Source organism: Mustela putorius, unplaced genomic scaffold (genome assembly GCF_011764305.1).
Source record: "Mustela putorius furo isolate JIRA1106 unplaced genomic scaffold, ASM1176430v1.1 tig00000040_pilon_pilon_pilon, whole genome shotgun sequence".
Lineage (NCBI taxonomy): Eukaryota > Metazoa > Chordata > Mammalia > Carnivora > Mustelidae > Mustela > Mustela putorius.
In genome coordinates, this window is record NW_025421261.1 from 4,251,358 (window position 1) to 4,277,382 (window position 26,025).

Below are 26,025 nucleotides of genomic sequence, written 5' to 3' on the forward strand. Positions count from 1 at the left end.
AAAGGCAGATGCTTAACCGAGCCACCCAGGCATCCCTTCTGGTTTGTTTCTGGTTAGATTTTTGTTTTGGCACGTGTCAGTAGGGGGAGGCTCAGAGGCAGAGAGAAAACCTCCAGCAGACTCCCCACTGAGCACAGAGCCTTGCAGCAGGGTCTCCGTCCCACAACCCTGAGAAATTATGACCAGAGGGGAAACCAAGAGTCAGAGGCTTAACTGACTGAGGCATCCAGGTGCCCACTGAAGTGTATGTTCTGCAGAATGTCTGATGGCCTTTACACATGCATTAATATTACAGAAGAAATGTTAGTGTAAGAGACAAATCATAATTCTACATAAAAGAATTTTATTTAGTGGTCAGATCCCAATGAATAATGCCAGTCATTGCTTGATTCTGCTAAAATGTGCTATTTAGATATACTTAAGAAAGTGTACAGTGCATCGCCAAAAGCTGTTTAATTTGGATTGTGCAGAGTAAAAGAAAACTTCATAAGTCTTTGTTTTCTGATTAAAATTTCTTAAAATATAAAAATGAAAAAACAAACCCAAAGCAGTATTCAAAAATAATAAATGTCACCTTGGACTATGTACAGTAAGATGCCTCTTTCCTAGCAGAATGTTCTCTGCTTCTTGATTCTTTCCTCACATTTCACGTATCCCTCGTAGGGGTTCTCATCCCCATCTGCTCCTACTCTCGGATTTCTTCCATTCTTGCTTGCTTGAAACAGTCATCTGCTCACTCCTCTTTGACTCTTTCTCTGGTACTCCTTTCTCCTGCCCTTAAATACCAGTCATTCTATTGAACAGACATTTGTTCAGCACCCATACGTGCCAGGCACTGTGCTGGGAGTCAGAGAGAAACACAGAGATGAAAAGTCACGAACCCCTTCCTCAAGAGTCTGAGTTTGGGTTGAATTAAAAAACAGCGTTTTTCACATTACATTCCATGAAGTCCCAGGCTCCTGGGAAGTACATTTGGGGACTTTCTGAAACAAAGTACATTCACGGAGAGTCTGTCAATGTGGCCCACTCCAGGGCATTTTGAAATTTTGCTCTTTATGAAGCACGGCCCCAAAAGCCGAGGCCTCCAGTTTGCGTTCTAAACTCTGTGCAGGTGGAAAGTGTACTTTGGGCAGCAGGGGATCAGCTGTGCCAGTACTGGGTGGGAAGGGGTGATCGTTTAGCTGGTTTCTATAAATCCTAAGTATGAAAAAGCCCTTAAGCCACCGCCCCCAATCAAATACTAAATTTGAGCTACAGATACATGTTAAGAAGCTCTCCCTTGATCTGGACTTGTAACAAGATACTCTAAGACCCCTTTTATAAAATGTCCAGCAGGAGCTCTTTTTATTACCTCCACAAATATTTCTTTGTGCTTTTCTGTGAACATTTTCTTAGCTTTGAACCTTTTTAAAAGCAGCAAATGAAGCCTGCAGGTCACTTTTTTTTTTTTTTTTTTTTTGCTTTTGTCATGGTTGAACCCAAAACAAGCTCAGCTCTTGCACTTGGCCTACATCTTCTTTGTCCACGGGCCTCAAGAGACCCACGGTAGTTACTTAAAAAGAAAAAAAGAAGTTAAACTATGAACTATAAAACAAAAGCTGTACATAACATACTACAGAAGCAAAAATGACACCACACCCTCACTGCCCCCATCTTGTCCCATGCCTGGCAGACCACACCCCTACAAATATTCACATTTGGAAATAGTTCTCAGTCACAGTAAAGTCCCAATCATGGTGATGGGCTAGTAGCCTACTCCCCTCCTTGACTCCACACAGCCGACCACCGAACCATGGTGAAAGGAGTTAAGTTCCAGACCCCAGTCCTTTCCATGGGTTACAGGGGTCCCATCACTGCAGTTTCCATCCAGTCAGATGGTCCGCAGTCTGTTCAGGAGTCCGAGTGCCAGATTCAGAACTTCCTCATGAGCTGGGTCCGAGCCCTTTGGATCTGAAGGCCACTTTGGGAGTTGGCATTATTCCCGCGTTACATGTGGCCCGCCCTACTCTGGCAGGGAGATCACGAAGTCTGAAACGTGTGAGAGCATGAGAGCAGCAGAGAGTACTGGGAGAGAGAGGGAAAGGAGAAGTGATCATGCACAGGCTTCTGGCTCTGTCGTGCATGTATTTTCAGTGTAACAGCGTGTATTTCAACACATAAGGGCTTGTGCTTTTCCCACTAAAGACATAGCTTGCCCTGAAAAGCTCATTTGGCAGAGGTGCCCATGAACGTGTGGGTGGAGATGCGTGAAGAGCTTCTGTACCGAGTCCCGTGGGCGCGTCCTTCCGGTCCTCCCCCCAGCGCACCCACCTCACCCGCAGGGAGAAGCAGCCGCGTTACACCTGGTCGGTTTGATACTCAGAAGCTTCGGACAGGCTTTCGGAGAAGCTCAGGAAATTCTCCTGGTACTCGGAACACACAATCTCGTAGCGGTAATGCCGGAACTCCACGGCAAAAGTGCCAAAGTAAGACAGGAAGCACATGACCAGTCCCCACTGGACCCGGGCCGCATACATGTGGATGCCTTGGGCCATGAGGATGAAATCTGGGGAGCAGCAGTCAAGGAAAGGACCCCCTCAGCCGCATCGAAACCGGGCTCTTTTCTGGACAGGGACAGGGGACAAGAACGCTCGCTCTCCCCCTCACCGGCGGGACTCGGCTCGACGGCGGCTGCACTCGCCCCCTGCACGAACAACTCGAACTCAGCACCGGGCTCTGCCCTCGTGTGGGACAGGCGTCTAGGGGCCTGCATGAGAAATCGGACTTAATCCTCACAGCAACCCTATTATCACCGGTTCACTTAAAAGTGGGGAAAGCGGTCACAGAGGTGTTAGCCGTGGAGCTGGAATTCAAGTGCTCCGACTCCCAGGCCGGGCAGGCAGCTCTCCCGCCGCCCCATAATCTGTGAGATTAGCCAGAGGATTAAAATTCCAAAAAACAAAACAAAACAAAAAAAACGTCGGCCAGAAAAATAAATGTATGTTTTTAAAGACCAGTGCGTGTGGCCGTGGATTGGCGGTCACCACTGCACCTGCAGAAACCGTCCCGAACACACGAGATCACTAGCGGCCGACAGCGAAGCTCCTGCCACCGTGGAGGGCGCGTCGTCTTCTGCCCAGCCCCCGCAGGACAGCGACTGAGGCTCCGCGGCCTGATCCCCGCGGAGCGTCCCCGCCGCCGCGCCGCCACAGCATGCGGTGGGGCGGGGACGCGAGGCGTCAAGGCTGCAGTCCGGAGCCGAGGGGCCAGGCCCGAAGTACGCGCGTCAGGAAACACTGGGGCTCGCGGAGCCAGCGCCGCCCGCAGGCCTTGCCCCGGCACCCGCGAGTCTGCAGAGAGCAGGCGGCGGCGGCGGCTTCGCACAAGGCCCGGACCCGCCCCGGGACCCAGCGGGGCTCCGAGCGCTCAGAAACGACGGGGCGGGGCTGGTAGACGCGGAAAATGCCAACGGACGCGAGTCTCCGCCGGGCCTGGGGGAGGCTCCGCACCGCGGCCGTGCAGGGCTGCGGGAGCCGCGGGGGAGGGGCTGGGCCTCGGCGGCGCAGTCTCCCCGGCCGCTCACGGAGCCCCTCGTCGCGCGGCCGCTGCAGCAGCGTTCCGGGCTGGACCCTCCCGGCCTCGTCCTCTGAGGTGCTGCGCGACCTCCAACACCCGGGCAAGCGGCCGTTGGGGAGGAAAAGGAAGCGAAGACCCCGAGCTGCGGTATCTGCGGCGTCACCGGGCCGCCGCCGGGGCCCCCACGCGACAGGGTGCGGCGAGCGCTCCAGCCGCGCCTGGGCAGGAGCCGCGAACCGGGCACGGCGCGCGGCCGGGGCCTGCTGCTGCCACGCGGGACTAGAGCGGAGCCTGCGAGAGGGCTTCGGGGGCCCGGCACGTGCTGCCTCATCAGCGTCGCCGGCGCGCCGGACGCCTCCGCTCGGCGCCGCGTCCCAGCAGCGGGGAACCCGGTCGGCTTCCGCGGCTGTCGGGGAGGCCCGGTCGCCGCCACACCGACGAGCGCTCGGCCCGACGGGCTGACCGGGCTGACCGGACTGGCACCGGCCGGCTTCTATCGGGCCCGCTGCCGGGAGGTGGGGTCAGCGCACCCCCCCCCCCACGCTGAACTGGTCTCGCGGGATCGGGCGGGGCTTCTCGCGTTTTCCCGGCCCGCCGCGGACGCGAGGGGACGCCCCCAGGGTGCGGGGAGGCCGGCCGCGTTCTCCTTCGCCAGTGACAGGAAGTAACCGCGGCCCTAGTCGTGTCGCTAACTAACCTTGTCTTAGGAGGGAAGGGAAAGCCGGCCGCCCTCTCGCTGCGCAGCCGGTGCCCTCCGTCACGCGGACGCCGTCCCCACAGACCGCAGCTGGGGGCGGCGCACCCGCGCGGCACGCACGCTTCCCCGCGTCCTCTCTGGGTGAGGAACGCGGCCGCGCGCTTTCGTCCTCCTCGCCCTCAGGGTCGGCGACCAGACCGTCCGCCGGGGCGCTTCCCGGCCTCTCCCCGCACTGAAAGGATACAGAGGACCACGCAGAGGGTGACGCTGGCGGCGAGCACCACGCGCGGGACGCCCACTCTCCGCCCTTCGTTCTTGATGTTCACCCTGAGCGTCAGGGCGGCCTGGATCCAGCAGGTCAGCGTGCCGAAGCCGAAGGTCAGGGACGTGCCGACGTTGTGGATCTCCTCGTCGTTCGTGAGCTGGGGGCGGGCAGAGGGCGCGCGTGAGGGGGAGACGCGCAGGGACGGGGCCGCCCGGGGAGGACTGGGCGGGCCTTCGTCGCCGCCGGTTCCTGGCGAGTGTTCTCGGGCCTGACCTCGGAGGGCGGGAGGCCGACGGGCCGCCCCGGGCCTCGGAGCACGCGTGCGGCGAGCACTGTGCGTGTTCGTGCGGCGCGGGAGTCGGCCTCCCGCACGCGTGCGCAGGCACAGGAGGAGCCGTGGCAGCGGGACGGGGCGTCGGGGTCTGCGGCCGCACGCGCCGGGCGTCCTTCTGCGCACGAGGACGGAGCACGCCCGGCTGCGGTGGGCAGGGCGGGGTGCGGGGCGCTGCGCAAGGCTGCCCCTGTGAGAGAGCCGCCACGCAAGAGCTCCCGCACTCGCAGGCCCGCCAGCGGACGTTCGTGTCCGCACTCTCCCTTCCACGCAGCGAGCAGGCTGAAGGACAGCCGTCCGCGCGATTCCATTTTGAGCGTCACAGACGCGAACTCTCCAGGTGGTCGCCTACGGGTGTGGGAAAGCTCACGGGCCCCTCTTGCTTAAGTGTAGTGGCCTCGGGGCGCCTGGGGGGCTCAGTCAGGTGAGCCTCTGCCTTCGGCTCGGGTCATCTTCTCACGGTCCTGGATCGAGCCCCGCATCGGGCCCTCTGCTCAGCGGGGAGCCTGCTTCTCCGTCTCCCCTGCCTTGGCTTGCGCTCTGTTTCTCAAATAAATAACTAACTAAATAAAATAATCTTTAAAAAATATATATACACTGCCCCCTTGAAACATCTTTGGCAATTATACATATATATATGTATATATATATATATATATATATATATTTCTTTTTAATGTTTTATTTTTTTTTATTTGACAGAGACAGTGAGAGAGGGAACACAAGGGGAGTGTGAGAGGGAGAAGCAGGCTTCCCACTTAGCAGAGAGCCCGATGCGGGGCTCGATCCCAGGACCCTGGGACCATGACTGAGCCAAAGGCAGAGGCTTAACTGACTGAGCCACCCAGGTGCTCCGGATCTTACTTTAAATAACAATTCCGCAAATTAAATTTTATTTTTAGGAAATTGGTTTTCCATGCTATACACAGTCTATTCATTTATTATCTTAAACTTAATTTAAAAAATAGATTATATAATTACATGGTTCAAACTTTAAAAAATGATGGAGTACAGATGGAAAAGTTTGTCTCCCATCCCATACACTAGCCACTTGCTTTCCTCACAGGCAACTAAGGTGGTGTTTCTTGTGTGTTCTCTGTACATGGTCCAGAAAGTGTTCTCCTATGTCACGTGATCACTCATGGTTTTGAGTATTTGTGGTGCACCAAAACAACCCAATCTCTGGACTTCAGGAAAGACGGAAAGGTCTCCTCAGTAACTTCCATCCAGGCCCTGGTTGAGAGAATTGGTAGTGAGCATTGGACAACATGCTAGTCCCTGCAGCACAAACCAGCACAGCCACTCAAGTCTTGATATGGGATGGGACCTAGAGTAGTAGAATAATGAGTGGGATTGCTTGTCAAACGACCCATTGATTCCAAACTCATTATTCCACGGCCTCTCTGTTCTAGGTGGAATGCTGGGGAACAAGTTCTGATATAATGAATTATCAGGACTGAGGGGTGGAACAAGAGACAGTCTTAGAAAATCCACTACCATATTTTTTTTGAATGCCTGTGCCATTTGGATTTTACTCCACAGACAGGGAGAGGTGTGAGGATGGAGGAAGTTTCTCACCAGGGTATAGAACACAGGCTGGAGGACGGTGGGAAGAGAATGGAGCCAGGGGAACTGTTCCAGTGCAGGGGAGCTCCTGGTCTGTCTTACAGATGGAGTCATTGGAGTCAAGAGGCAGATGATCGTATTAGCAAGGGAATTTTTTTTTTTTTTTTTTAAGTAGGCTCTATGTCCAGTTTGGCACCCTACACGGAGCTTGAATCCATGATCCTGAGATCAATACCTGAGCGGAGATCAAGAGCCAGATACTCAACCAACTGAGCCATCCAGGCGCCCCTAGGGAACTTACTACTAAATGTTGTGACCTTGGGCTTCTAAATGTCTGGGAAGAAGAGTTAGTGCTAGGAGATCTTTATACAAGTCCTATGTGTTCTAGAGAAATTCTGGGTTTTCAAACTTGAGTCCCATGTGAGCTTGCTCATATGAAATGTGAGCTTTCATCCAAAAAGGATGTTCAGTGTTTAATTTTAGAAAGGTCACGATCCTATTAGTTTTCTAGAAAGTTCCATTAGGAGACAGTTTGTTCTGAGAAAAAGAGTAAAACACTTTGAAATCCTTTGTAGAAGATGCATAGCGATTGGAGAGGCTACTTCTCCCCATAGCTGTGCTGTCCTCCCAGTGCAGAGGGAGCACCCTCACGCGTGTGGTGCGAACACAGGTACACGGGGGCGAAGGCCAGAAGGACTGACTGCTGAAGGATCTGTGCTTATAAGGAAGCACGATTAGCATTACTGAAAAGATTCATGCAGAATCAGTGGCTAGGTGAAGAGGAAGAAGGAGGTGAAAAAGGCCAAATGAAGTACCTGAAAATTACCAAGTAAGGTCATTCCAAAGGAAGCCAGACACAGCGCCACCAATCCACTAATATTCAGCCATGGATTTAAAACCTTGGGTTTCAGTTGTATGAAGCGCAGAACAGCTACCACGAGAGCTGGGGATTAAAAAAAAAAAAAAGGTTATTTAAAAATCTAAACCATGCAGCTAGACTTGGAGGCAGAGTTCTGAAGCCCCAATGTGCAAGACTAAACTTTTCACCATGGTGCAGTTTTACATCTCTGAAATGGCAGATAGCTTTTTAAAATTTTTTTATTTTTTTAAAGATTTCATTTATTTATTTGACAGACAGATATCACAAGTGGGCAGAGAGGCAGGCAGAGAGAGAGGAAGGGAAGCAGGCTCTCCGCTGAGCAGAGAGCCAGATGCGGGACTCGATCCCAGGACGCTGAGATCATGACCTGAGCCGAAGGCAGCGGCTTAACCCACTGAGCCACCCAGGCACCCGGCAGATAGCTTTTAAAAGAAATTTTTCACGCGATGCTTATGATTATTTGGATGTTTTATTATGCCTATCCTGAGGGAGGCAGAGAGGAGCTGAAGCGGCAGTGCTATGTTATTTGAGGGATGCAAGCATGACAGAGCTGCCACAAGGGTGGTGCTCAGAGTTCTCAAAAGCAAGGTCGGCCCAGTGCTTAGGAGAACATCACAGAGGCCTTGACGCAACAATTATGACAGCGAGCAAGACAATCCATGGCTCGGAATTCACGAATTCTCCACCCCTTTAGTTTCACAGTTAGGGGAAGGAAGACAGGGAAGAAGACAGGGATCCACATCCAGACATGGTGGCTGGTCCCTGTGCCAGAAATCATTCCTGGGGACACGAAGAAGACAAAGCAAGTGTACAAATCCCTTGATTGCTGGTTTATTCCCTCCTCCCTCTAATTCTTTGTGGAGGTGTCCACTGTCATAGGACAAGGATAGTTGATCTAACTTAGAGGTGTTACAGTAATGATTTAGCTGATTATATTAAGAAAGCTTGATTTTTCAGTGATGTTACTTTATTTTTTAAATTTTATTTTTTAAAAAGATTTTATTGAGAGAGTGAGAGAGCATGAAGGTGGGGAGGGGGAGAGGGAGAGAAGCAGGCTCCCTGCTCAGCAGGGAGCCCAACGTGGGACTCAATGTGGGGCTCAATCCCAGGACCCTGGGACTGTGACCTGAGCTGAAGGCAGATGCTTAACCAACAGAGCCACCCAGGGGCCCCGGTGTTACTTACTTTAGAAGACCACTCCATCTTTTGAAGCAAATTGTTACGGGAGAATCAGAAAGGTTGATTTAAACCTGACTAGATTTAAACCTGACTCTTTTTTTTAAGGTTTTATTTATTTAAGTAATCTCTATACCCCATGTGGGGCTCGAACTCACAGCCCTGCGATCAAGAATCACATGCTCTTGCGACTGAGCCAGCCAGGCATGCCTCAAACCTGATTTCTAATAGTAACCTTCAGGACAGTACATACTCAAGCTATGAATATAAGAATCTCCTTTTATTAACAGCTTAGTGCAGGGATATTTTCATATTTATACAAAAAGCGGGGGAGGTTAGTCTATGAATAAGAGGAAAAAAGTACTTGCAGCTAGCATGAATTATATCTACAAATAAGGAAATGCACTTTCTACTTCCTACGACAATTTATTCTGACATTAAGGTTTAACAGGGAAGATGACTAGAAATTCAAGAATTATCCTATTTATATAGCAATTAAGTAGGTAATTAGTTGCTAAAAGTTTTTATCTTCATTCCCTATTAGGAGTCATTAATAAAGAAAACTCGTCCATAAATTTGCATTTCCTAAATCTGCTGAATGTCATAGTTTCAAGCTACAAAGTTAAGCTCAGCAAGTTGATTTTCAGTCCAAGTATCTCTGATCCAAGAGTGGAATACAACCTAGTTAAGATTTGCATTTTAGAAACAAAATAGCAGTAAGCCATAATTTATAAAATTGCAGATTGTTCAGCTCTGATTTAGCTTTTAGTATTTTTATGTTTCATCTAATTCCCACTGGAGTTCATAGAATTTATAAATGACACTTGAGTTGAAAGAGTCCAAACCTAATGGTTTGAAGGACTTAGTTAGAAGTTGTGATATATCTGATGTCTAGTAATAATGACAACAAGTATCCTAGAGGGTGAAAAACTCAGCACAGCTTTTTCTGCTTTCTAGGATGGGCACAGGAGGAAGAATTAGAAGAAATTTCACATAAGCCCTCTGACACAAAGTGATCAGATTAAAGCGGTCACTAGATTGAGACCAGAAGCCTCCACACAGGGCACCATAGGAGACACTTGCTATTAATTGTGTGTGGATATTAGGACATAATGACAAAATACCAAGATAGCACATTTCATTTATTTTAAAAGTGACTAATGAGTGGCTCAGTTAAGCAGCTGCCTTCGGCTCAGGTCATGATCCCAGGGTCCCAGGACGGAGGCCAGCATCAGGCTCCCTGCTCAGCAAGGAGCCTGCTTCTCCCTCTGCTGCTCCCCCTCTGTTTGTACTCAATCTCTCTCTGTCAAATAAATAAAAATCTTTAAAAACAACAACAACAAAAAAACCAAAAATCTTTAAAAACAACTTAAAAATATTAAAATGACTAGTGGAAAGTATTACTCTAACTGCTCTCTAGATGCCATTTAGGTTGGGGAGGATGGTACTAGAACTTTGGCTTAAGCCCTAACCTACTGCTGAAGCAGACACAGATGGCTTTCCATATTGACCTATCTGGTCAGTTTGTTTCCCTGTTCCCAGAGCAAGAGGGTCAGTGGCCATATTCTGTGCGACTAATTTCTTCCTAGTCAATACAGGACATGTGTCATCTTCTGGTCCCAGCCTTCCCCCTTGTAATATGATGATAAATCATCTGATCATGAACAGATGATGAAATTAAGCAGGAAACAGAAACCTATTTGAAGACATGAATTCAACCCAACAGTGCTAACTTCCAGAACAGCAGTCCAAACACCACACTCTGCCCTCTTTACCTACTAACACCATTATTAATCAGCTCTGACTAGGCAAATTTTCCTTTAAAGATAGATTGTATGGGCAACTGGCTGGCTCAGCCAGTGGAGCATGTGACTCCTGATCTCAGTGAGTTCAGGACTCATGCTGATCATAGGGACTACACTGAAAAAAAAAAAAAAAAAAAAAAGATTCTAATTGAAGTTTTAAGGTGGAGATTATAAGCTTCTGGTCCTTTTAACAGTTTTATTAGCAGGTTTAATGGAGGCAGATTCAGATTATTGGTTACAAAGTCCTTTTCAACCAAGTAGTGATTTAAATATACATGCTTGAAAAAGACTTCGGGGTAGTGGGATGATTTCAAAGCTGTCTTTATATGTGCTGACCAATTTTTTATACTACATTGATGTTCTGATCAGAAGATATGTCTTTTAGTTCCATTAAAAAATTTAGATTTTAGGGGCACCTGGGTGGCTCAGTTGGTTAAGTGTCTGCCTTCGGCTCAGGTCATGATCCCAGGGTCCTGGTATCAAGCCCCGAATTGGGCTCCCTGCTCAGCGGGGAGTTTGCTTCTCCCTCTCCCATTCCCCCTGCTGGTGCTCTCTCTCTCTCTCTTTCTCTGTCAAATAAATAAATAAAATCTCTAAAAGAAATTTTTAGATTAACAGTTTTAGAAAAGATTGTTAAAACTTACCCTTCTGTTGTTTATGGTATTTGGAATAGTCCTTTGCTATATAAGTATCCCCTATTATCTATTTTAAAAGAACACAGAAAGTAGAATAATTGTTTATTTTCTTTACTAAATTTCTTACTGTGAGGCTGACTGGAGCTTTATTTTTATTTATTTATTTGCTTTTGAAGTGGGCTCCATGCACCCCTGGGGCTTGAACTCACTACCCTCAGGTCAAGAGTCCCACACTCCACCGACTAAGCCAGCCAGGCACCCCTGGTTGGGCTTTTAAACCTGAAACCCAAAGTAGCAGCTTTTCCTCGAAGTACTAAACTGGTGCCTGGCCAGATGCTTTTTTCATTTGTTTAGTTTTATTGTTTATGCATCAATAATTCCTATTTATGACTGCAGTAGAACATGGCAATCAATGTGTTTTAGTTGAGGTGGGGGAGCAGCTGCTGTTAGGTGACTGAAATCATCCAGCTATCAGCTTTATCCTCACAAAAGACAGAAAAGATTGTTCCTTTCAAGAAATTTGTCTCCTCCCCCACCTGCCCCCGGGTGGGGAATAAAAATGTGGATTAGGGACAAAGTGCATAACTAATTGCATAAAGAAAATAATTGAGTTGGGTCATTGATTAGTACATCAAAAAGATAGAAGATCTTTGCTAGCTAGCTGATTTTAATAAATGCTACACTGACTCATTTGTAAATCTAGATGGCTGCCAAAAAGCAGTGACTTATAGGCAGTCCAGGTTATTCCTTAAAGCTAGTAATGCCGTCTACAGTAACAGTCTGAGGTCTAGCAGGGACTGGCCTGGGGAGACGAAAGCCTCCTCCACTTTGAGCAGGAATCATTAGTAAATGGATTCTTTTTCACTCCCAGAGTTGATAAATAATTGTTAGTTTCCTCCCACTGTACACTAATCTTCATCAGTTTGTGTCTACCAGATGGCACCGAAAATGACAGAAGATAGTAAAGAACACTTCAGAGCAAGAGCTAGTAAAGGCTTAAGTGTCTCTTGCTGGAATGGGAGGACCAGCGGATCAGATGATGACGAATGTCATCTGGAAGAGGGGAGCTGGTTTTCATTACTTTGTTTTTGGAAATGCTTTTCTAATTAGTTAATCATAAGCTTTATAACTGGATACATTTGTGAGCTGTGCAAATTGGCATTTTGAAGAGTACACACTAAAGACTATGGGGAAATATCATATTGTCTTCAGAACGTGAAGGAAGCAATATGTGGCTTCCAGCATGTTCATTGGTGTCTTTAAAGCCCAAATGGAGGACAAACAGCTTGTGACAGCTTTTTAATAAGGACAGTCTCCTGTGTCTTGTGAGTAGATGAGGTGGTATTTGCGAAGCACTTAGCATTGTGCCTGGAATATGGATGACTGCTATTAATTATTGTTATTACTGCGCCCCGTGGGGAAGCTCATATGATGAGTAGGTTCCGACCTTCAGGCCTACGTGGTATGACTACAGGCAAACTGGGAAAGGTGCCTGACCCTGGGATTCAAGAAATCTCTCTCTCTCTCTGGCCTTTGTGTTCTCTTAAATGCACATAGCTCCTTAGCAGTCAGTCAGGCCTTGGTGTCAAGAGTAGAGGGAAAAAGTGAGAATTAAACCTAGTGGTAGCTGAGGCTGACGGCAGGGAAGACAAAACCTGATAGGCCGGGACTGGAACTGGTGCCCAGGTGTGCATCAGCTGCAGCAACTACTACCTTTTCCAGAACTGGGGAATAGCCAGGACATGAAAACCCTGCCTACCAAGGGCATGACGAGGAGAGCTTCTTCCAGACTCAGCAGCTTCGACATGAGGGTTGTATCTGACCTCCTCCTTAGTGGTGGCCTGGCAGTCCATGCCTTCCAGAAGACTTCCTGCTCAGGCAAATGGGCTATGTTCTGGGGACACCTGGGTGGTGAAAGGTTTTGACCCACACAGAGTTAGCTCCAGAGAGGAACTTTAGTAACTGTAGCCAAGTCCCCCATTTTGCTTCTCATCGAACTCGACAGGTTCAGGTGAAGCATTTTGGGCCTCCTGCGGTACATTCTCCATGTTTCTCATGTTTTGAGCCTTCTAAACTAAGATTGTGCCCGTGTTGCCTGTTGGACGAACCATCTCCCTTGATTTTCCAGTAATTTCTATAGGTCTTTCCTTTTCCAACAGCAAACATTAAAAAATATCTTAAGAATGAGTAGGGTTTTGGGGGGATGGCGTTCTACATAGAATAGCAGGTCATCTCTTTGGGGGACAGGTGCTACCAAGGCTGAAATTCTCACCATCCAAAAGAACTATTTCCAGAGAACTGTTGTTGAAAAATTTAGCTGTCATTGGCCCATCCCCTACAACATGCCAATGATGGTATTAGCTGGCCCTCTGAAAGACACTGAGGAGACTGGTCTTGGGGAGAAGGTATACAAGGGGGAAGTGGAAAGGGACAGAGATGATGGCTGGTTCCCTTGATCCTCGGAAGGAAACACTCACAGAACAAAGGGGACAGGATGTGAAATGATGGTCTTGGGCCCTGAAGGGAAAGTAGGGAATGGGGACCAGACCTGAGTACCAAAGATTTCTTCTTTTTTTTTTTTTTTAACCTGCATCTCTGTTTGCCATCCTGGTATGTGTATATATGTACAGGAGACAGTGTCACCCATGTTCATGTCGGCCTGGGGATTTAAAGACAGTGTCTCCACATGTCAATATTTATCACAAAGCCTATGCATTTGTCACCCTTGCCAGTGAAGAAATACATAAGGCATTCTTTTTAATGCAAATGTATTATAGGACACTACATTCTCATGCGGGAATTTTATGACAGTCTTAAAGTATTTCATGTGACAAAAGATATAATGTCAAGAATACACTGAAATGATAAAGATGATAAGGGGGAGAGAAGGTGTAAGGTAAGCAGGGTGAACACGAAAGTATAAGAAGACCCTCGAAACAAAAAGCCAGTGTTAGCATAACTGACGTGATACAACAGCAAATTATCAGCTAAGCCCACCATGCTTTTGATGTTTGGAAGGGTTTAAAATAAAAAAAAGAAAGCTACCGAAGCACATGAAGCCCTCTTTTCATCCCGCTTACCTAGGAAGGCCGCCATGTTCATGACTTGACTAAACACGCAGCTTGCTGGGGGCTCGTCACCTGCAATACTTGAAAATGATGACGTGTTTCATTATCGCCATATGAAAACCTGTCACCCGCAACGGGCTGAACGCCTGTGTCCCTTTAGAATTCATACGTCAAGATCCCAACCCTCAATGAGATGTGATGAGGAGGTAGGGACTATGGGAGATACTCAAGTTATGAGGGTAGAGCCCTTCCGAGTGGGATTAGTGCCCTTATAAAAAGGATCCCAGGGAGCTACCTTGACCCCTTTCTGCCGTGGGCGGACACGGCGGGAGGATGGCCATCTACAACCCAGAAGAAGGCCGTTATCAAGACCTGACTGTTGGCGCCCTAATCTTAGACCTCCAGCCACCCAAGCTGTATATAAATAAATTTATTTTTTGTATAAATAAATAAATTTATTTTTTGTATAAATAAATAAATTTTTGTTTGTAAGCCACCCAGTAGCCCAAACTAAATCACTCTCCCAACTTCTCCTAGCATCCCACAGATTTGAAGGGCTATTGAGTTACCTTATATAAGGTGCGTGCTTCACACCCGGTTTCCTGGAAAACCAGAAACACGGATTAAAGTATAGTCATTTGTGCACAGTTTAATCACCAGTGGCAGAAGTTTTGTTATATCCATTCATAAACAATGAATTACCCAGAGACTGACTTTACCTTTCAGCTGAATTTAATGGGAAAATTTTGTCATCTTCCACAGCTATAAAGTATCTGTGAAGAAAGAACAAGGAATGTTTATAAAATAAAGAAAATTTTAAAGACTCATTTGTTGCCCAGTTTTACTAGACTAGCCACATTAAATCGTATGCATTATTTCTATGCATTATTATCATGTTTACCTATAAATCACTTAGCTCCTTAAAGTTCAAATGTGATTGTTATTTCTATTTCTTGAGTTTTCAAGACACCCTGCCAAATTGATGGTAATCATTATAATCTGGAAACTGGAAAACAAAGAAATAAGACCTGATAACTTTGAGCAAACTAAAATTAGAATTAAAAAATAAAACAAAATAAAATTAGAATTCAAATTGTCTAATTTCTCAGGAGTGTGTCCACCTCTCTCAATGAACTGCAGGGAGCTAAAATAATTTGCTGGAAGGGAATTGGCCTTGAAATAAGCAAGTGTGGGCATCCTTTAGTGATAAGCCGAGACTTAAAATGTAACGATACCCATTTTATAAACATACCAAACCCAGTCACACTGAATGATGCAATGAACTGTGAATGGAATCTTTAGCAAGTGGGAATAATAAGCAAATCTTGCAAATAATGACGTTTATTATTTCATTTTATAGAACGTTCATTATTGAAAGAACACGGGAACACAAAAGAAAATCAGTATTCTTCACTATCTGCTTGGTGTAATTTATTACTCACTCTTGCTATTTACTTTGGGTAATAGAAGAAGGGAAGGCAAATAGGGACTTTAGCAAGGTCGAATTAGTAAACATTATTTTAAAGTATTTAAAAGACACTTAGATAGCTATGCCCTACACTATCAAAACGACATTTTGATCTACACTGCACCCGAGTCCTTAAATAATTAAGAGAATACTCACACTATCCATAATCCAGCTGAAGTAAACAAAGTAAATACAAGAGGTAAAAACATCCATACACTGCATTTCTTCCCATCCATGCCTGTACCACTGAAATAAAATGAACAGACATTAATAACTAAGGCAGAAATTTACCTTACCCTTTCAGGGTGGGAAGGAAGTTAAAAGAAGTGTATTTTATGAAACCATGATCCAAATCAGTCTAATACTGCCACTTATGCTCGTGGAAATCCCTTGAGCAGGTTACAAGGATGACTGTTATCTAGCATTAGCTTAAATATTTCAGAGCCTTAATGAGAACTAAATGGGAAACTTCTCACAAACACAGTTATCCTGATAGGAGCATCAGTATTTTTAAGCAAGGACAAAGGGTTTAGGTTAGGACGTACAGAAGGCTAGGAAACCAAGGCTTATTCCAACCTACTTTTTGTGCGATTATTAACAGTTATGGAATTATGGCCCTATGGATCTGGCATGTACATATGTCTACAGCTTGGTAGACAAGAATGCTAGAAGCAGATGCTTACTAAGTACATTAGCAGTCAGGAAGAAATGACAAATGCTTTGCAAATCTGAACTTTTCTCATGACATGATATTGAGCAGCTATCTCTGAAGACTCTAAAGATGAATATTGCGGAAAACAATGCTTTGTGAATACTTTCAGACTAACTCCAATGAACACAAGGGGGGAACAAGAACAGATGTCAGGCATTTTGGATGTTATATTTGAAAGCAAAAATAAATGCATAAAAAGATTCCCCACAAGTTGGAAGTGAAAAAGAGAAGCCGCCGGAGTGTCTATGAGAAACTGACCTCCACAGGTGACCTGCCAAACAGAAGAGTAATGTAATTAGTAGGTATCTAAGGAGCTATCACTGCTCATTATTTTGAGTTTTCCAGTGAACCACCAGCTGCTTACAAGTTTGAACCAGCACTGCCATGTATTTGAGCACCTCCCTATCTGCCTTTGCACACTGACACTCCCAAGTCCTGGATCAGAGAACTAACATGACCCTCCCTAGAAGGTGGTGACCCACAAAGTGTCAGGAAGGTCTCGGTTATCAGAAGTGACCTACCTGATAAAGTAGATCTTTTGGGTGAGGGGACACACACCTGGACCTAATAATGTGTCTGTGATCAGTTGTGGTGTGTTCTCAACAGCTGTCCGGGTGGGATGGATGTTAAATAAATGACGGAAGCTGAGAGTTGAAATACGTTAGAACCATTTTCAGTCCATTTAATCCAGTCTACTCCAGTCCAGTCCACAAGGATGGACGTCCTGCTTGTGCCACATACCATACCAGGAGGTGGGAATAACTGAGGGGACATCTCACGAATACAACTGCTTCTATGTAATAGTCTCTTCACTATGGAGAAGCTGTTGTAGGAACCAGCAGGGCCTGGCTACAGTTTATGTAATGTGGGAGGAGGATGAACGTTTGAAGCACACCCACTGTGGCTAGTCAGTGCCTCCTCATTTATTTCCGACCAGAAAGCTATGGGCTTATAATAAAGCTATCAATTTTGTTAACAAAAATAATTTCATCATTAGCCAAAGATGTAGCATGAGTACAGAAAATGGGAATGCGGACTGAGCACGTAAACCAGTTCTTCCACATCTGGCCCTGCAATCAGTTGCTCTGACAGGGTGAGCACAGATGAAATGGTTACACTAGAGTAAGAGTCCAGAGGCCTAGTTCTCAACCTTAACGTTGCCAGTAATCAACCCTCTGGGTCTGGGCCAGTTACGTACCTAACACCATTTCCCCATCTTGCTTCATAAAGACTGGGTTTTAAAAGAGGGAGGACATTGAAGACTGTGGCCTCACAAGAGAGGCAGTACCCTGGAGGTTAACCCAAGCACAGTGTCTTCTACGTCTGTAGTAACAGAATGCTCCGGTGCACGGAAAATCACCAGGCTGCAGGGAACCCGTGCCTCTTGACCATTTTTACAGTAGTCCAGTGAATAAAGCAGTGCCAACACATTCACACACAGGGGAAATACGACTGCCAAATGGACAGATACTCACACTGGTTCCCATTTCAGAAACTCTCTTTGAGCAATTAAAATGAGGAAGCAGGAAAGTAGAAAGAAGAGAGTTGAGAGAACTCTAAGGCCATGGCCTCAAACTGTAGTAGTTCTATGTGCTCAACTCCTCTAAAGAGAAGCAGAATGGTGGAATGGAAATGGTGTGGTGGTGCATTGGCCGGAATCCACCTCTGTCACTCACTACTTGTGTGATCTCAGGCTTGGGGTTTCATCTCTTAAGCCTTAGTAAGTATGCTGATAACTTCGTATTTGGTAGGGTTGTGCTAAGGATTAATGACGATGCAGGTAAAGCACTTCACACATAATACATGCTCCGGAAATGGCAGCCGTGCCAAGCAGATCAGTGCCTATGTTAGGCCGAGGTACTTTCCCACCAAGGCAGGGCTCAGGACAGCTTCATACTATCTTCCTCTCCTGGCTCCTGCTTTTCTCGAGGAATGCAGACATCCTTCCTGATATCCTTTGATATCTTTCAGTATGCATTGCTCTTCTTATTTTATTGTCAAAGGTTCTCAGATGGTTAATAGCTATTGTCCTAAATTATTTTGTTTTATTGTTTCTTTTTTTTTATTTTTAAAGATTTTTATTTATTGGAGGGAGAGAAGAGAGAGAGCACAAGCAGGGGAAAGGCAGGCAGACAGAGAGGAAGAAGCAGGCTCCCTGCTAATCAGGGAGCCCCATGTGGGACTGGAGCCCAGGACCCTGGGATTATGACCTGAGCCCAAGGCAGGTGCTTAACCGAGTGAGCCATCTAGGCGCCCCTAATAATTTAATGCTCATAGGGAAAATTTTGGGAAAACCATACTGTATTGCTTGCCTAATGATAGAAGAAATTGCCAGTTTCTTAAAGGGATGCCTTGGGAGATAAAAAGAGTAAGTCTGTGGATAGTTTTATTTTTAGTTTCCAATGAAACTGCTGTGGAGCTTCTTCTGAATTTTACATCGGCTACACCATTCTCGCAGGGGTGGTGATAATGGCAAATTCACACACTGTTTTAAGAAGTAATACACAGAGATCCTCTGTATTTTTCTATTTCCCCAATGTTAATATCCTGTCCAAACCTAGTACAATCAACAACCAAGATACTGACACTGATACAGTTCTTGACTTCATCCAGATTTCACCAGTTTTATATGTATTCCTTGCTAGGTGTGTGCATTTAGTTTTATACAATTTTGCCACCTGTGTAGATTTGTGTGATCACCACAACAGTCCAATAAAGAACATACAGTTGTTCCTTAAAGGGGAACCAATATGACAGGAGTTACATGACCTCAAGAATTCCTTTTTTTTGCTCTTATAACCACACCCACCTTCTCCTCACCCTCCTTTCTAAGTTCCTGGCAACCATGAATCCTGTCTCCAGTCTATAAATTTTACCATTTCAAAATGTCATACAAATGGAATCATATAGTATGAAACCTTCAGGATTGAATTTTTCCCACCCAACATAATTCCCTGGAGATTCATCTAAGATTTGTGTTTCTCAATAGTTTGGCACCTTTTATCGTTGGGTAGCATTCTATGGTATGCATCTACAAATTTATTCATCTATTACAGGACATCGGGTTGTTTCAAGTTTTTGGTTATTGCAAATAAAGAAACTATAGAAAATTAGCATATGGGAGTTGGTGTCAATGTAAATTTTTATTTCTCTGGATTAAATGCCCACAACTGCCAAGTACTGGGTTGTAATAATTGCATGTGTAGGTTTTTTTTTTTTAAGATCTTATTTATTTATTTGAGAGAGAGAAAGTGTGCACATGCGCCAGAGAGCATAGGGAGGAGGGGCAGAGGGAGAGGGGGAAGCAGGCTCCCCGCTGAGCAGAGAGCCCGATGCGGGGCTCAATCCCAAGACCCTGGGATCATGACCTGAGCTGAAGGCAGATGCTTAACCCACTGAGCCACCCAGGAACGTCTGCATGTTTAGTTTTAAAGAATCTGTCAAATTTTTTCCAGAGTAGTTGTATCATTTTACATTCCTACTAGCAGTACACAAAGGCTCTAATTTCTCCACATTTTTACCAATATTTGTTATTTTCTGTTTGTTTACTAGTAGCCATTTGATTTGTATTTCCCTAATAATCAGTGAGGCTGAGTGTCTTTTCATGTGCTTATTGGCCATGTACATATCTTTGGTGAAATGTCTACTCATGTCTTTTGCATATTTTTAAATTGGGTTTTTTGGTTTTTCTATTATTGAGTGGTAGGGGTTCTTTATATATTAATAAATATATTAGTTAATCCTTGGATAGTAATCCCTTGTCAAGTATATGATTTACACATTTTTCTCCTATGATGTAAGTTGCCTTTTCACTTTGCTGATAGTGTCCTTCGATGCACCAAAGTTTTTAAGTTTGATGAAGTCCACTGTATTTTTTTATTTGTTGTCTGTGCTTTTGATATTCTATCCAAGAAATCATTGTCAAATCCAACATAATGAGGCTCCCCCCTGTTTTATTTATTTTTTATTTTTTATTTTTTTAAATTTATTTTATTTTATTTTATTTTTTTTTAAGATTTTATTTATTTATTTGACATAGAGAGATCACAAGTAGGCAGAGAGGCAGGCAGAGAGAGAGGAAGGGAAGCAGGCCCTCTGCTGAGCTGAGAGCCCGATGCGGGACTCAATCCCAGGACCCTGAGATCATGACCTGAGCTGAAGGCAGTGGCTTAACCCACTGAGCCACCCAGGCGCCCTCCCCCCTGTTTTATTAAAGGTGCTTTATAGCCTTAGCTCTTCCTTTTTAGGTCTTTGATCCATTTTCGGTTAATTTTTGCATATGGTGCAAGGTAATGTAATTCATTTGCATATCCAGAACAATGTTTAAAAGACTATTTTTTCCCCCACTGAATAGTCTTGGCACTTAATACAGTCTTTTGCAGAGGATAGTTTAAATTTTTTTTTTTCCAAATAAGCTTTATGCCCAATGTAGGTCTTGAACTCAAGTGTCATGCTCTACTGACTATGCCAGTTAGGTGCGCCCTCCCCTCCCCCCAACTAAAGTTTAAATTCATTGAAGATCCAACTTACCAAGATTTTCTCTTATGAACTGTGCTTTTGATGTCAAGTCTAAGACAAGTATTATTTGCCTACCCCTTGATTTCAATGATTTTCTATTTTTTCCTAAAAGATCTATAATTTTATGTTTAAATCTGTGGTCTGCTTATGTCTTTTTTTTTTTTTTTAAGTAAGCTTTATGCCCAACGTGGGGCTTGAACTCATGACCCCCAGATCAATAGTCACTACTAACTAATGCTCTACTAACTGAGCCAACCAGGCACCCCTGGTTATGTGTATGTATATATGTAAGTATGTATATATGTATCTATCCATCTATCTACTTGAAAGTGCGAGCTTACTCAACTGAACCACACAGGCACCCCATGCTTATGTCTTTTTAAACTATAGATCTCTATTGTCTTACTGAAGTGGGCTAGACCCTAAACAGTTCGTGAATCACTTTGACAAGGATCAGGAAATATGTGATGCTCCAGGTCAGTTTTCTGCTACAGTAAAGGAAGACCCTGTAATGAAGAACATATACTTTGGTCATAGTACACACCCTTCCCTATGTCATATCCCTATCCATCTTTAAGTTATTTGGTACTGTTTCTGGTGTTGCTAACCTATCAATGCCCCGTCTGACATTTCTTTGTCCTGTTACTTCCTTCTCTCTCCCTGGTGGGACTGTATTAACCACAGCAGAGGACTCTGTTATGTATACTTTTCTCTTTCCTTCCAGAATAACCTATTTGTCCTTTAGCCCATTCTCAGCTTATAATGTGACCAGAGAAACCTGCATTGTAGAAACAACACCGACGCATTCTCTGCTCTCCCTGCTGGAGGAGGAGTCTGGAGGCAGCAGGAAGTAACATCGATTTGGTGAGGTTTCATAATCTTCTCTGAGCTGTTCTGGCTTGGTAAGTTTAGATATTTGACTGGAAGTACCTCTGCAAAGAATAAATGAATTGATGTATTGAATTAACTCTCTCTGCTTCCCAGTGTTATCTGAGAATTAAGAGTTGAAACGGAGATGGTTCTCTTTATTCTACCCTCCCAGACCAGACACCATTAAAATAAACGGGTCCATCACTTCCAGTCACGTTAGAAAGTATCACCCAAACTTTCTATTTCCTAGCAAGGACACATTCTGCTCTTCCCGGGGCTATAGCAACATGGTACCTACTAGCTAAGACAGCACATTTTTCCTTGCCTTTTTATGGAAAAGAGGGGGAGTGGGGAAGGGGAAGGAGTACTCCATACTCCTAAGATACTTTTATCTTTGCATTCTGAATTATACTGAATTATACTTCTTTTTTTAATTCTGTGTAATATTTACTCCATTGATACTAATCTTCTAATTATACCTTAAAGAAACTTAGAATTGTTCCCATGTCCCAAATGGTAAATTAAATCTGAAACAATGGCACCCAAAGCGTTTCTGACTGAGGAAACTGTCTGAGGCAAAGAGCCCAAATTGCACAAACCTTCTTGAAGGGGTTCTGGCATTTAGATTTGGTTTGGAAGGCTCTCCTCCAAATGGTATCATTTATCCAAATGAGTTGCAAAGCTGTTATCCAGATGGCCAGATCCTCCTAGAGAGCCAATACGAGCTCTCTGTACTCTCTGTACATGTCTATTTTGTGTCCTTTTCTTGCAATAAATATTCCCAAAGTTTGCGTTATCTTCACTTTCTTTCACCCCATCTGTGGCACAAATGAGACTGTGTTGTGGAGACTCGTCAGCACAGAGTCAAAGGCTGAAAACGCTGACCTGGTCCCTGCTCTCCTAAAGCTTTCATTCTTCCTCAGAGAGAACCTGACCTGTAGCAAACATTTGTGGTGGCTCCTGCTGGTGACACTTAGGTTCTTCTGTAAGTCTTCTAGCTATGAAGCATCAAGAGAAGACCTGGCCATTTTAAAACTTACAATCTCATGGAAGCAAACAGAGTGTTAAATTTTTTTAAAGATTTTATTTATGGGATGCCTGGGTGGCCCAGTGGGTTAAAGCCTCTGCCTTCCGCTCAGGTCATGGTCTCAGGGTCCTGGGATCGAGCCCCGCATCGGGCTCTCTGTTCAGTAGGGAGCCTGCTTCCTCCTCTCTCTCTGCCTGCCTCTCTGCCTGCTTGTGATCTCTGTCAAATAAATAAATAAATAAAATATTTAAGAAAAAAAAAAAAAGATGTTATTTATGTATTTGTCAGAGAGAGAGAACACAAGCAGGGCCACGGCAGGCAGAAGGAGAAGCAGGCTCCCCGCTGAGCAAGGAGCCTGATGTTGGGACTCAATCCCAGGACCCTGGGACCACGACCCGAGCCCAAGGCAGATGCTAACCACCTGAGCCACCCAGGTGCCCCAACAAAGTGTTAGTTTAAGCACACTTTACCCCAGCACCTAGGACTCCAACTACTTTAATGGACTCGAAAAAGGGGTCTTGATAAAATTGAGGTCATATAATTAATCAAATTTCCAAACAGATGGTTCTTGCAGTATAACCTCATGAAGCTTGGGAAGTCAAGAATATAGCATACTTTTCCCAGTGATGATCCCTGAAGACACACCTATTCTAGCAGCAGTGGTGAACCTCCGCCAACCTACAAACAGAAAAATAAAGCCCACTAGGTCATCTTCATTTACAGATTTTACAACTTTACTGGTGAGAAACTGCTTACAATAAAATGTCCTCAAAGTTAAGATAATACTTTGGGGACTGGAGATGATGTGCCTGTTATGAATTGGAAGAATATCTCACAGGCTAGGGTCACGGTGAGGAGGGAGCTCCAGCTCAAGGCCTCTGGAGCCAGACGACCATGACTTTGAATTTCAGCTCTGCACTGTTGTGTGAGCCTGGCTGTTGAGCTCTCACTGTGCCTCAGTTTCTTCATCAGTCAAGTGGGAAAAATAATGGTACCTACTCAGAGGGTTTTTAAAATGGTTGGAAGTACACTGAAAGCACTGGTAACTGCCTAGCATTTGATGGCTTTTCAGTGTTAACTATATTCCACTGCGAGTGATGTTTGGAATCTTCAGTTTTCTGTTTTTGTTTTTTATTTTATGATTTATCAGGAATGAGCTCCCTGCCAAAGCAATTTTTTTTTTTCCTCTCAGGGCCAGCTGGAATGGAACAGGAAAGATTAGCGAGTCACCCACTAAAAACTGGGATTGTCACAGTGTCTGTGAGCATCCTTGATTTTTTTTTTTTTTTTTTTAACGTTCTGGGAATCTTAAGCTATTTCCTGGTTCGTGTCGTGGGCCAGCGTGGAAGGCTTGTGTTATTTCGTAATTAATTTACAATAATAAGGGGTAATAACAGGGACTCCTTGTTTTGTTTTGCTAAAATGTTTACAGGCTCTCAGATATAAAACTGCAGTACAACCAGCTCATTATGCTGACAGTAAAAATTTTGCTTTCATGAATCCTAAGTTTGGGAAAGCATAATTTGAGTGACCTGTTGTCACCCTAAAATATACTTCTTTTTTTTTTTAACTTTATTTTATTTGACAGAGAGAGAGAGATCACAAGTAGGCAGAGAGGCAGGCAGAGAGAGAGAGGGCAAAGCAGGCTCCCCACTGAGCAGAGAGCCCGATGCGGGACTCGATCCCAGGACCCTGAGATCATGACCTGAGCAGAAGGCAGAGGCTTAACCCACTGAGCCACCCCAGTGCCCTATATGACTTTCTTTAATCGGATGTGAGCAATTTTGTTCAATCAATGAGGTCAAATTTTGCCACCAAATAATTTTTATGAGCACTGGCAAAAGATGATATATTAATTAGTAAAAGATTTCCATAAAATATTACATCTCTAAATAACATGATGATTTCTAAGTAGAACCATGGTGACTGGTTTATCCCCAGTGCGCTCTCGATTTCTAGAAGCAGTCTAGAAGATCAAGAAGCAGATCACTGTAGGGATCCTCTCATGCAAGTGGCCCAACAAACTCTTTCTCTCAGAAACAGATGGTAGACACTGTCCCCACACCATTCATGGAATAATCCCAGAAAGAGGCCCTCCTCCCAGGTTTTCAATTTGATATCTTCTTAGAATTTCTAAGCCAAGATCCTCCCCAGAGTCCATTTATATGATCTTTTCTTCCCCAAAAGATTATATTTTTAATTGATAGATAGCTTGAAAGGGAACACAAGCAGAGGGAGTAGGAGAAGGAGAAACAGGTTTCCTGCTGAGCAGGGAGCCTGATGGCGTGGTTTGATCCCAGAACCCTGGGATCATGACCTAAGCCGAAGGCAGATGCTTAACAACTGAGCCAACCAGGCATCATTTATATCTTTATATCCATTTATATCTTTAACAATACTTTAAAATGTTGCTCATGTGGCAGATTTATTGCCAACCTACCAGTCATTTCCCTTCTTTTTCTTACCTGACAGTATCTAGCTTTATTTAGGACTGCAATGGCTCCGGCCCTAACTGGTCTAAGTCATTACTGGTCTAAGCCAATCATAGCTATCCTGTTCCCGGGATGAGTATCTTTCCAGACCCCTTGAACATGGCCAGTGAGAGTCAAGGGGAGGTCTACTTGCTGAAGAGCAAATGAGAAGGGCTTGCATCCCTGGTAATGGGAAGCTTCTTCCACTCTTCTCCTCTCCCACTTGGGATGCTGTTGTGAAAACTTGGTACCCAGTGCCATGTTGGTTGTCATGGAATCATGAGACAACAAACAGGAGGATCCAAAGACAACAGACTGAGGGTGGCAGAGCAGAAGATGGAAAGAACAGACTCCTTGATAACATCACTGAGACACTGCACCAAACTCCCAGAAACCAGCCACCCAAATTCTTGTGATGCGAATCAGGGAAGCCTTTATTGCACTGTTGCTGTAGCTTGGTAAAGTACCAGAATCCATTCTTCCTTCTTCCATTAAAACCAGGCAAGTGGTGCCCAACTACAGCCTCATTAGCAGCCTCCCTTTCAAATAAGCGTGACCCTATTTGTAACTTTTCTCCAGTGGAATGGGAGTGTTCATATGATAACACTTAGCATCCTGTGGTAATAGCATTGTATCATATAGGATGTATGTGTTTCTACTTCCTAGAGACATATACCGAAGCATTTAGGGATCAATCATCATAAAGTCTAAAACTGACAAACACTTCACCAATGGAGTGATGACAAAGATTGGGAAGGGGCACCTGGCTGGCTCTGTCAGTGGAGCATGTGACTCTTGATCACAGGGTTGTGGGCTCAATGCCCATGATGGGTAGAGAGATTACTTAAAAATAAAATCTTAAAAAAAGGAAAAGAAAAAGACACCCATCAGGATGTCTATTATCAACCCCCCCCCCCCAAAAAAAAAATCCTGGAAAATAGCAAGTGTTGGCAGAGACGTAGAGAAATTGGAACCCTTGTG

General features: G+C 44.9%; 1 protein-coding gene across 4 annotated transcripts in view; it reads right to left on the reverse strand.

The window, feature by feature from the left end:
* The window catches only part of TMEM150C (transmembrane protein 150C), a 72,228-nt gene that overhangs the window by 4,181 nt on the left and 42,022 nt on the right, over window positions 1-26,025 (reverse strand). For 2 of the 4 annotated variants that reach the window (XM_045075897.1, XM_045075806.1), the window contains exons 2-8: window positions 15,603-15,692; window positions 14,698-14,751; window positions 14,548-14,580; window positions 13,991-14,058; window positions 7,230-7,357; window positions 4,497-4,674; window positions 321-2,545 (exon numbers count right to left, since the gene is read on the reverse strand). In XM_045075897.1, coding sequence (XP_044931832.1) covers window positions 2,337-2,545; window positions 4,497-4,674; window positions 7,230-7,357; window positions 13,991-14,058; window positions 14,548-14,580; window positions 14,698-14,751; window positions 15,603-15,682 — 750 coding nt within the window. In that variant the 5' untranslated portion in view covers window positions 15,683-15,692 and the 3' untranslated portion in view covers window positions 321-2,336. Of the gene's footprint in view, window positions 1-320; window positions 2,546-4,496; window positions 4,675-7,229; window positions 7,358-13,990; window positions 14,059-14,547; window positions 14,581-14,697; window positions 14,752-15,602; window positions 15,693-26,025 lie in introns of those variants that run through there. The other 2 variants (XM_045075834.1, XM_045075866.1) reach the window with 2 other exon arrangements.